This window comes from Lontra canadensis, unplaced genomic scaffold (genome assembly GCF_010015895.1).
Source record: "Lontra canadensis isolate GAN:19392208 unplaced genomic scaffold, GSC_riverotter_1.0 scaffold1, whole genome shotgun sequence".
Classification (NCBI taxonomy): domain Eukaryota; kingdom Metazoa; phylum Chordata; class Mammalia; order Carnivora; family Mustelidae; genus Lontra; species Lontra canadensis.
The window spans coordinates 128389749-128402111 of NW_022630995.1; the positions used below are offsets into that span (position 1 = coordinate 128389749).

General features: G+C 35.0%; 1 protein-coding gene across 2 annotated transcripts in view; it reads right to left on the bottom strand.

Moving 5' to 3' along the window:
- The window catches only part of FSTL5 (follistatin like 5), a 723315-nt gene that overhangs the window by 58470 nt on the left and 652482 nt on the right, over window positions 1-12363 (bottom strand). For both annotated transcript variants that reach the window (XM_032863481.1, XM_032863472.1), the window contains exon 14: window positions 3104-3211. In XM_032863481.1, the coding sequence (XP_032719372.1) occupies window positions 3104-3211 (108 nt within the window). The remainder of the gene's footprint in view (window positions 1-3103; window positions 3212-12363) is intronic.

The window sequence follows — 12363 nt, forward strand, 5'->3', positions numbered from 1 at the left end:
CTTCACCCTCTTGAAACTAGGCAGTCAGTGTGACTTGCTTTGATCAAGAAGTTGTGGTGGTATTGGCACAAAAACAGACACACAGACCAATGGAACAGAATAGAAACTCCATAAATGGACCCTCAACTCTATGGTCAACTAATCTTTGACAAATCAGGAAAAAGAAAATATCCAATGGAAAAGTCTCTTCAATAAGTGGTGCAGAAAATTGGGTAACCACATGCAGAAGAATGAAATTGGACCATTCTCTTACACCATATACAAAGATAAACTCTAAATGAATGAAAGACCTCAACGTGAGACAAGAATCCATCAGAATCATAGAGGAGAACATAGGCAGTAACCTCTTCGACATTGGCCACAGTAACTTCTTTCAAGACACGTTTCCAAGGGCAAGTGAAACAAAAGCAAAAATGAGCTTTTGGGACTTCATCAAGATAAAAGTTTCTGCACAGCAAAGGAAACAGTCAACAAAACTAAGAGGAAGCCCATGGAATAGGAGATGATATTTGTAAATGACATTACAGATAAAAGACTGGTATCCAAGATCTATAAAAAACTTCTCGAACTCAACATTCAAAAAAACAAATAACCCAGTTAAAAAATGGGCAGAAGACATGAACAGACACTTCTCCAAAGGAGACAAATGTCTAACAGAAACACACAAAAAAATGCTCCATATCGCTAGCCATCAGGGAAATACAAATCAAAACCACAAAGAGATACCACCTTATGCCAGTGAGAATGGCAAAAATTAACAATAACAACAAAAAAAATTTAACAAAACAGGAAACAAAAAATGTTGGTGAGGATGTGGAGAAAGGGGAATCCTCTTACACTGTTCGTGGGAATTCAAGCTGGTGCAGCCACTTTGGAAAAGAGTAGGAAGTTCCTCAAGATGTTAAGAATAGAGCTACCCTATGACCCACCAATTACTCTACTAGGTATTTACCCCAATGATACAGACGAAGTGATAAGAAGGGGCACATGCACCCCAATGTTCATAGCAGCCCTGTCTATAAGAGCCAACCTGTGGAAGGAACCGAGATGCCCTTCAGCAGATGAATGGATAAAGAAGATGTGGTACATATATGCACTGGAATATTACTCAATCACCAGAAAAGATGAATACCCACTATTTATGTCAAGATGAATGGAACTGGAGGGGAATTTTTAAAGTGAAGTTAAGTAAAGCAGAGAAAGATAATTATCATATGGTCTCACTCATATGTGGAACATAACCAGTAGCACAGAGAACCATAGGGAAAGGGAGGGAAATCTGAAGGGGGAGAAATCAGAGAGGGAAAAGAACCATGAGGGACTATGGACCCCAGGAAACAATCTGAGGGTTTCAGAGAGAAGAAGGGTAGGGGGAAGGGGTAACAGTGTGATGGGTATTAAGGAGGGGACGTGCTATGATGAGCACTGGGTGTTATATGTAACTAATAAATCATGGAACACTACATCAAAAACTAATGATGTACTATACAATGGCTAACTGAACATAAAAAAAAAGTTAAAAAACAAAACAAACAACAACAACAACAAAAAGAAGTTGTGGTGGAAGTGACTTAATGAGAATTCTAATGCCTACATCTTAATTAGCCTCACAACTTCCACTCTTTTATACCCTGGAACTACCATGCTGACATGCCAGTCTAAAGTATGACCAGGCACATGCAGTAGACCTAAGCCACCCAGCTATTCACCACTAATACATAACGGACGTGGAGGTGAGGCTATTTTGAACTACACAGCTACTATAATAAGATGAGTGTGGCCATCTGAGTGTTTCCCAATTATGCCCACAAACTGCCCAGATTGCTGAACCACAAAACTATGGGTAGTAAGTCATTCTTTAATTCTATTTAACACATCAAATTTTAGGGTGATTTGATTTGCCACAATAGATAACTGGAATACTATTATATGTTAGATGTTTCAAATGACACATATTTCTAATGAAATATAATAGGAATCTTCATTCTGATAGTCCTCTTAAAAGATTTCCATAGTACTGTCTTTTGTAAGTTAAATATTGCAAAACTAAAAATCTTTCAAAAACATTTAAGGTATTGGTAGTGACAATGGATTAAAATAAAAAACATGGCACTCAATTGACTTACTGAAAACCAGCCAAAGTTTAATGATTTGTAATAAGAGGAATGTTCACAGCCATGCTATAATCACAAGGTAGTCTGAGATATAGATAAAACATTTTCAGGGATGAATGTTCCTTCTCATTCCCTCTCAGTTTTCTATTAAACTTTTAACTCCAACAATTGAAACTATGCCAAAGAGACATTGTCAAAATATATAATTTTTCCTCTGTCAAGTTCTATATAAACAACTTTAAAACATAAGCAAATTCTACAAAGATTATACCACTTATTCCCCAATTAGAAATGAGTCTGTTCTCAGATAAGATCATACTACCTGTCTGGAGAAAAATAGAGATCTGCCTTGAGACTATCTAACTCTCTTGGTCTCTAGCTCACATGCCCCATTTTGAAAAAAGAGATGGAAACAAGAAAATTCTCATGAAAACTGGAGGGAGGCAAGTAATTGTTGAAAGACAAATTATGACTATTTTTCACTAATGGCATCGGTTTTCCTGTCATTGGTTTTTCTGTTTGCATATAGTCTAAACTTTGATAAGAATGACATGCAAGGGGCACCTGGGTGGCTCAGTGAGTTAAAGCCTCTGCCTTCAGCTCAGGTCATGATCCCAGGCTCCTGGGGTGGAGCCCCGTGTCGTGTTCTCTGCTCAGCGGGGAGCCTGCTTCTTCCTCTCTCTCTCTGCCTGTCTCTCAGCCTACTTGTGATCTCTGTCTGCCATCGCTTCTCGGCCTTTTGGCTAAGATCAAGTGTGATCTCTGTCTGCCAAATAAATGAATAAAATCTTAAAAAAAAATGGCATGCAATATTTTCCATTCAAACAAGTACTTGTGTATTAACTTCTTCACCCTTTTCTGTGCAGATCTAGAAGTGATTAAAGTACAGTCCTCGGATGAAGATCACTCTCAAATAGTTATAAATATCCAATGAGATAGCTAAAGGTTTAAATATCACGGTTTTCTCAAATATACTGAAATGTGCTTACCTGCAGTGTTGGAGAAGTCTTTTCCATGGTACCCCAGCTCAGCACCCAGACCTGATCATGTGATTTGTCATAGTGTAATTTAACTGGTACAGGGTCTGTGCTTACTGCCTGTAATAAATGGGAGTTGAAAAAAAAAAATGTTTTCAGACTGAAATATTAGTTTAAAACTATGCCAGACATTATGAAAGAACACAAGCGTTTAGATACCAAATTAAAAATTTATGTTGCCAATTTTCTGATTTTTCTAAACCTTGATTTTTATAATTTGGGAATATGATACCTTACCCAGCATATTTGTGCACAATTTTATATAGTGTTATGTTCATTTATTACCTATGCAAATTGGGTGTCCGTGGAGAAGCTATTTAGGAACTTAAGATATATAAATGATTAATATATATATTATATTCAATTGTTGAACATAGGTAAGAACTACATTTATACTATTAGGTTGTTTTTTTTTTTGTTTGTTTTTGTTTTTGTTTTTTCATTCTAATGCTGGGCATGGGATTTGGCCATCTATAGTGCTAAAATGCCGAAGTCTGACATACAGTGATAACCCTAATGACAGATTACTTAATTTAATTTCCTTAACAAGAAATCTAAAATCACGGAAAGAAATAAATGCATTTTTTAACCATCCTTGATATGGTAAATGTGTTTTTCTGCTACTGTTTATAATTTTTAGCATTTACTTAAAACAAAACTTCCAGAAAACAGATTGCTGCCAGGAAGTTATTTCGCTTACCTTCATTTCAAGCTATTTATATTTCAAGCTAATACCTTTTTTAAGTCATTTCCTGTAGTAGTTCTTTATGTATATTTTTCTAATTTTATAACATGAAACAAATTGTATTCAATAACACTACCTTTATTCAATATTGAAAGCATTTCTTTCTGAAGCTCTGGTGAATATCCTTGGAGAATTTCCCAAGTCCTAGTTCATAATGCAATCCTCTTCTCAGTGGGTTAAAGGTAAAGTACAGTTGTGGTTGAACATGTGAAGGTTCATATTTTAGCTAAATGTTGGCAACTTAGTCTTACTAAAGTATTTATTTTCAAAAGCCTTGCCCTGGATTTTACCTATTTAAAATTTGCAATACTCTTGGATTACTGAATTAATTATTTAATTTCTTGAAAATGCCTACTTAAACATTTCTGTATTAATGTCTTCCTGACTTTCTTCCTGGCCAATATAGCCATTATGTTGTTTTGGGATCTTGTGGCCAACAACTTTCTCAGGGAAGGCAGCTCACTTGGTGAGTACCAGAGATTTAAGCCTATTCCCCTTTCACAAATGCCAAGTTTCCCAGCCTCTCTAGTGGCTCCCGTGGTCACATGACCTAGTCTCATTTATACATGATAAGGATTAACATGATGAATGATATCATGTTTGACAATGATACTACGCCACAGTTTCTCTTTTTTCCTGCTTTGAATGCTATCATATAACAAGATTAAGCCTTCATTTCCAAAGTCATTTTGAGGCCTGAAACAATAAGCTTAAGAAGGAAAAGCCACACAACGCTTTGAGGATTTGGCAGAAGAAAAATGAAAGGAGAATGAATTCTCCATAACAGCCTTGAGTTGCTGCACAAACCCAGAGTAACTGTCTCTAGATGAGGTTATTTGGGATAATTAAATAGCTTTATTGCTTAAGAAATAGTCTGGTGTTTTGTTAATTGTAATCCAGTGAATACCAGATGTTTCATTTAAATTCTTCATGTACTCATCGATAATTTCAATGTGTATATAGCAAAAGTGCCATCATTAATCATTACATTAATAACAAAGCAGTAAGATTCCTTTGATTTTTCATATTTTCCCTTTGATATGTAAAACTTGATCTGTATGTGATTATAACAGTTACCCTATTTTGCATACAGCTTAAAAAGAAATAATCTCTAGGTCTTTACAATGTTAACGATAAAATAATTCAACAACAAAAGCAATAGTAACAAAGACCTCACTGTTACTCAATTGTTAAGAGTCAGTTACAGGAAGAGCAAAGAGCTTTAGATAACTTTAAATATTAAATGAAAATTTCCAGCTTGCCAGCTCTCATAAGGTTCTTTTCTTTCCCTGGTTTCTCTCCTAAGTATTAACTTCTAGGGCATGCCACAGTCCATGGTTAAGTTAATATCCACATAAAACAGGGCAAGAAATGGAAACAGCCTTACCAGGAGTCACCCAGCAGGTGATCAGCAGAGCTGGGATTGGATGATCTATTTATCCCCAATGTGCAACCTCTCTGAATATGAGCCGCCATCCTTCCTAGTTGTTAGTTTAATTCCCAACACTGCGTGCATACTTGCCCTCCTATTGTTCCCTCATGTATAAGAAACATTCTTTGGACTTTTTCTCTTTTGGAAGGTGGAAGGAATTCAAGGGCCCAAATATATGCAGTATCATCTGTATAAGCAGTATAGACCCAGCCGAGAACCAACGAACGGCAGAATACACCATGCTTTTTTTTTTTTTAATTTTTTTAAAGATTTTATTTATTTATTTGACAGACAGAGATCACAAGTAGGCAGAAAGGCAGGCAGAGAGAGAGAGAGAGAGAGAGGGGGAGGAGAATGAGAGAGAGAGAGGAGGAAGCAGGCTCCCTGCGGAGCAGAGAGCCCGATGTGAGCCTCGATCCCAGAACCCTGGGAATCATGACCTGAGCCGAAGGCAGGGGCTTTAACCCACTGAGCCACCCAGGCACCCCAAAGAATACACCATGCTTACGAGTATGCATTCTGAAGCCAACTGTGAATTTTAGGGTCCTCACTTAAGTGGAAAAAAAAAAAAAGTAAAATAACAGTACCTCAGGAAGTTACTAAGCTTTTCTGTGGTGCACCATGGAAATACTACTATTACTCTCAGAAAAGCTAATTGAACTAGAGGTATTTTCATGACGATAGCCTCATAGTGTTTTTTTGTTTGTTTGTTTTGTTTTGTTTTGTTTTGTTTTTTCCCTCATAGTGTTTTAAAGTTTGGAGATTCAGTACCTTTATTTAGCAAATGAAGAATCTGAGATTTAGAAAGTAAATAAACACAGTCTCTGTCCTTAAAGAAATAGAGGCGAGAGGGTGGAAGAAATTAAAATAGCTAGATGCCCAGTCACAAAATAAAAATAAGGACCAAATGCCAGGGAAAGTGCAGAGGAAAAAGTACAAAGCTGGATGAAGGATAAGGGGAGGAGGTGATGCTTTGACCGAGCTTCTAAGTATGAATATTTTTATAAATGGGAAGACAGAGACTATTTTTTAAAGTTCACTGATGAGAATGTTTCAGGAGATGTCAAAAAGCAGTCCATGAATAACTGCCTTCAAATAATTAAGATATACGTATTTGAAAGAGAAAAACATCAATTTTCAAAACAGTGTTCGATTTTGAAAAATATCTGCTCAGTGGTCTCCGAAAAGTTTGAACATTTTTGTCTCTCAGCATTTCAGAGGTTTGGTATTAAATTCAATACATTTTGATTTTTGGTTATAATAGTTCACCAGAACTGAAAAAGATATGCAGATCAAAAATGAAGAAAAATACATCTGACATACTTTATTTGGAAAAGGTTTAACTCTTAGGGGAAAAAAAATCTGTTTACAACTTTTCAAGTGTGCAGATATAACACATTTTACTGAGGGAACATTTACAAAGTTTTCAGCAACAAGATCATGTAACAAAGACATAAATATTTCCAAACAACCATCTTCAGGATAATCTTGCCATACCCAATCTTCAGCCAAAAAACAGATATTTTCCTACTTATATTGTCAACTTTTGAAAGGAATAAATTGCATGTATTGGATTTCACAAAATACCTGCTAGTACACTCTGGAAATTACTTTAAATGATGAGTAAGTTTAGACCATTAGCTTTTGTAAAAGAGAAAGACACTATATTTAATACTTAAAATATTATTTTTCTTGCCACAATCCTGTCTCTGTGTTATAAGTAGTTTAAGTATTTCTCCACATTTTATGCAAGGCATTGTAAAGATTCTCTTATCCTTGACTGCCCTCTCTCTCCCATGCCTCACATTCTCAGGAAACCGAATTCCATCTGCCCTTTAAATACTGACCTCGGCAGTACCTTACCTGATACCATCAAGAACAGAGCCTCTATCCTCTCAACTCTCAACACATGGTTTCTAACTTTCAACTTTATATATACTCACCACCTTTCTCAACAGATTTGTTAAAATGATTTTTATTTTCTGGTAAGCATTAGACAGATCATAATACTAATCTTCTCAAAGCACTACAGCGTTTTCTCATTTCCCTCAGAGTAAAGACAGAAGTCCTTCGAATGACTACCATGCCCTGGCTGACCTGCCCCTTCTGTCTTCTTTCTCTGATTCCTTCACCTGCTACTCCAGGGGAGGTGCTCTGGGCCCCCTGCTGCTCATCCAGCATGCCGGCCACACTTCTGCTTTTCAGAGTGGTTTTCACCTGAACGGTCTTCCCCTAGACAGCCCAGTGTCTGCTTCCTCAACATGTTCACTGCTCAGAACTCCTGCTCCCAGTGAAGCCAGTCTGATCATCCTGCTTAATGCTGTAACCAGCCTTCGCTTGGTACACATCTTCTCATTCTTAGTTTTCCTAATTCCACCTGGTCTTACACCACTGTTTTACCTTTTCTAAAGCACTTACCACCTGACCACATATTATAATTTGCATGTTTAGTATTCCTATTTTTCATTGTCTATCTTCATCTAATGGATTCTAGGTTCCAAGAAAGCAGCTTTTTTTTTCCTGTTTGTTTAAGTCAATAATACAACGTACGCACTTAGAACAATACTTTTAAATAGCAGTATTCAACATACAACTAATGGGACTTTAAATCTACATGACTGGGAAAAGCAAATTGCAAAATTAAACAGTGTTCCAAAACTTATTACTATTAAGAACATCATTATTATTTTATTTAAGAAAGACAATTACACTCTGTACCATGCTTATTATGAACAGAGAAGTTTTTTAATATTTTACAAATAAAAATTATTTTAATTTAATCTTCATAACAATTTTTGTGTTGAGGTATGCAGTACTGTTATCTCCTTTGTAAAGATAAAAGTGAAGTAAAGTACCAATATTGATCCCCTCTTATTGCAAAACTCCTACTTTCGTCTTCAGGTGCCCTCCTGTCCACTGAGCACTACATCAGTATTCAACATACAAATGGTGTAGGATTCCCATGTTGGTCCATATATTAAGAAATTATAAAATGTAATATGATTTTTTTTAAGATAAAAACACATATTAATGACATCCTAGTATTTCTTTCTCACAAGTCAGCATCTTTCATTCCATTTTGGAGACCACTAGTGTATATAGTTTTTTGTTTTGTTTTGTTTTGTTCTGTTTTTTCCTACAGCCACCAACCATTTATCAAGAAGAAATGATATAAGTTGAATAACAACATTCAAGAATATGGGATTATAAGAAAATATTCCATATATATTCATCTTCCCCCTCAGAATTAACCTACATAGATTGCTCATCTAATACTTTGCATAGATTTGTATTTAACTACTGATATTACTTTGCTAGGAAGCTTGTTTTCAGACTTTGCCTTGAGAAGCCTATGGAAATGAGATTTATTTGTAGCAGGTGATTCAACTTCCGGCCGTAATAGAACAAACAGAATCAGTTTGGATCTACCGAATGACTCCATAAGATTTGTTTAAATTAAAGATTCTGATACTATAGGTTGGAAATTTCTCTCCAGTATCATAAACACTATGGTTTTCTGTACACAGTGGTATTTGCTTGGCCTTGTGGTATTCGGATAATTAAGCCACATTCTTACTTTCAAAAATGAACTGATATTTTAAACACTTTAAGAAATATATTTCAAATTACAATGTGTTGTTATTATAATTAATAAATAGTAGTGATCTACATATTCAGGTCTGAAAATCCATTTCTTAACTTTCTATATAAGAACCATTTTTGGAGTGTTATATTGTCACGTTGAATTAACTTCTTCTATTCCTTCCTTAAAGTGTTTAAAATACACTATATAATGTAATAATAAAAAAGGTCTTATTTGTAGCTTTATAAAGATATCAATAAAATGTTTTTATTTAATATTTTAAAACATTGCTTGAGCATATAATTTACATCTGTCATAAGGGTTTTTTTTTTTCCTTTTTGTCAATCCACAAATCTTAACTCCTTTATAATCCCCAACTACCTAGTATTACACAAATTTATTAGTGTTTCTTGAGAAGATGAGACAAATAGAAAAATTTAAAGTATACACTATAATGATCATGGACTAGTTGCATCTGGTACTGATAATCTATGAACATCTATACTGATAATAGCAACAAAGATAAACAAAACTTGGGGTTTGGTCTTAACAAGAAGGAACAGTGAAGCACAGCTTGTTTATCAGCCTGACAAGGAGAGTACCAGCTGGCTAATTAAGTGAACCTAATTTAAACTAATGATGTCGATTCTCAAGATAATGTGCTAATGGCTAGAGGAGACTGCTTGTGACACTTAAGAATACTCCCGAGGTGTCACAAGCCACTTTGGCATTCAAGCAGAACCTGATTTTACTCCACAGAAGACAAAATGAGGTCAGTTGTTTACCAGTCAGTCTTTAATACAGCCAAATATCACCTGCCTGCCACTCTGACAAAAATTCCACAGTAAGAAAGGCAATACACATTTGATGGCTAAAGCAATAGCAACCTTACCGATTCCATTAAAACACTGTGACCTTTTATATTTTAAGCTTCAGATAAAAATATAAAAATGGTATCGTATCCACTGAAAACAAATATAGTCTAATGGTAATATTTTATCATGAATTTTCTAAAATATCATGTTGTCAAGAAAATATTTGTCATTTTAATAATAAAATGTAACAAAGCTGTTCCAAATCTTTAAATTTTTAACCTTAAATGCACATTTACTGCCAATCCACACAGTCTTTTGCATGTATTGTTTTGCATGTATTTGCATGAAAAAGTAGTAGTAAGAAATATGATTTCTTAGATAAGGTCAGTATAAAACACTAGGGATCTACTTTAACTAGATTGAAAAATAAAGCTTGAAAGATCAAAGTTAGATAATAGTAGTGTTCTTTTTTGTCGCTTTTCTTTTTTTTTTCTTCAAGATTGATTTTGGACTTCGTTGTTCCTTTTCTGTATCTACACCAGAGAAAATTCCATGGCATTTTCTATCATGTTTGGGAGAAGGTTAACTAAATTTCTGTTATAGTTAATATTCTTAGCTGTTTCTGTATAATACACTCAGGTTTGAAAGAAAGAAATAAATGCCTACAGCACACAATCAGGAAGTATAACTTCACTTGGATGCCAAAAAGATTGACTTAAACCTAGCCTCAGTTGAGAAAAGTGGTCAAGTTGAGAAAGAATGTTTAACTTTTTACAAAATTAACTTTGTACTTGGCAGTTGACTTTGAGTGTGCTCTGTCCTTGCAGATAAATATAGCTGTATTCATTTTTAAAAAGATTTTATTTATTTATTTGACAGAGAGAGAGATCAAAAGTAGGCAGAGAGGCAGGCAGAGAGAGAGGGGGAGGCAGGCTCCCTCCCTGTTGAGCAGAGACCCGATATGGGGCTCCATACAGGGCTCAATGGCAGGACCCTGAGACCATGACCTGAGCAGAAGGCAGAGGCTTAACCCACTGAACCACCCAGGCACCCCAATAAGTACAGCTTTAAATCACAAGGTTGTTGTTGTTTCAGTTGTTTCAGTATAGTCTTTTAAGTAGCTAGAAATGTTCTTTCTTTAAATAGTTTTAAAACTTGAACTTCTTGGATTGTTAATTTATAAAACAGAGGGTACAATATCTAAATCTGCAAAATCTATAATGCTGTTTTAAATTGGGAAAACCTTGAGGGAATTTATAATTCTAAGAAATGAGGTATTTTCAAGTATGAAAATAGAACCACTAGGATATTTATAATTCACCTTCAAGCATGTACTTTTGAGGACTAAAATTCACAGATTCTAAGTTATGTTAAGACAAATATGAGGCAGTGTTCTTTCACCCAGCAGGTAAGTAGACACATGGAATTCATTATCTAAAGAGCTCAAAGACTGAAATTATACATGGCTTTGAATGTGAAAACTTAGACAAGTTAAAGCCTAGAAAATTTTAGTTTTTTAAAAAGACAATCTTTTGTGGTATAGATTTAAAATTTTAGGTTGATATTTACAGTCAGTAATAGATTTCGAGAACTAGTATTCCTAGCAGTAAGAACAGGAAACAGATTCTACCCAGTATGGAAATTTTCATTTTATAAACAATGGTGATCTCTGCATTTCTACAGAACAGATTGTTGCAGAATGTCCCAAATCACTGCAGCTGCACTTTCACTTCCCTTTTTTCCAGTAAGGTATTCAGTACCCCTTATGATTCAAAACCTTTTCTTTTTATTGACAGAAGGGTAATATTCAACTCCATCACACATCTCCCCAGAGCTGTGCAAGTAACCCCATGACACTCTGCCTTTTTGTGCCATGGTTTAAGTTCTCATATTTTTCCGACAATAGGAATAAATCTAGTATGTTATTCTTGGTTCCCACTGTTCTCCAAATAGAAGGAGGCCATAGGAAGTGAGGCAATAGGTTGATAAATGGTGGTGTGGGGCAAGATGCATGGAGAGAAGCTTTAGATTTGTCTTTGGTAATAGAAAATCTGAGAATATACAGAGGCTCTAGCCAGAGCAGGTAGAGTGAGTAAAGCAGGAAATCAGTACCACGTCAGCTTTCACCTCTAAACGCATCTGGGGCAGAATATTTTTTTTGTTGTTTTATTTTAGAACTCTCAAATCAAGATTGCTTTTTTATTCCTCTTTTGGTTACATGATATTAACATCTTTTCCCTTTAATTTGTTCTTTCCCATTTTGCTTTTAAAATTCAATACCATAATTTTTTACCTTAATACTTTCTTAGTTTCTTTTACTCTCTGCTAAGAATGTGGTTATATACTTTTACTCAATTCTAATAGTGTTAATCATGACTTTTGTCCTTATTTTTTGCAAAAAATTGCCAGCTTCCTTTTGATTAGTTTTTTTCAATAACTTAATTTTTACCTTTATACATTAATTCCTTTGTGTTTCTATATACATATCCTTATACTTTCCTTCTGGCATTCAGATTATTCTCCTTTTCTTCAGCTAAGTTCTAAAATTATCTGGTTAAATTAATCTATTACTTTTTTTTTAATTAAGGAGCAAAATTCCCTAAACACACAGCCTTATCTGGATTCAACATATTTAAT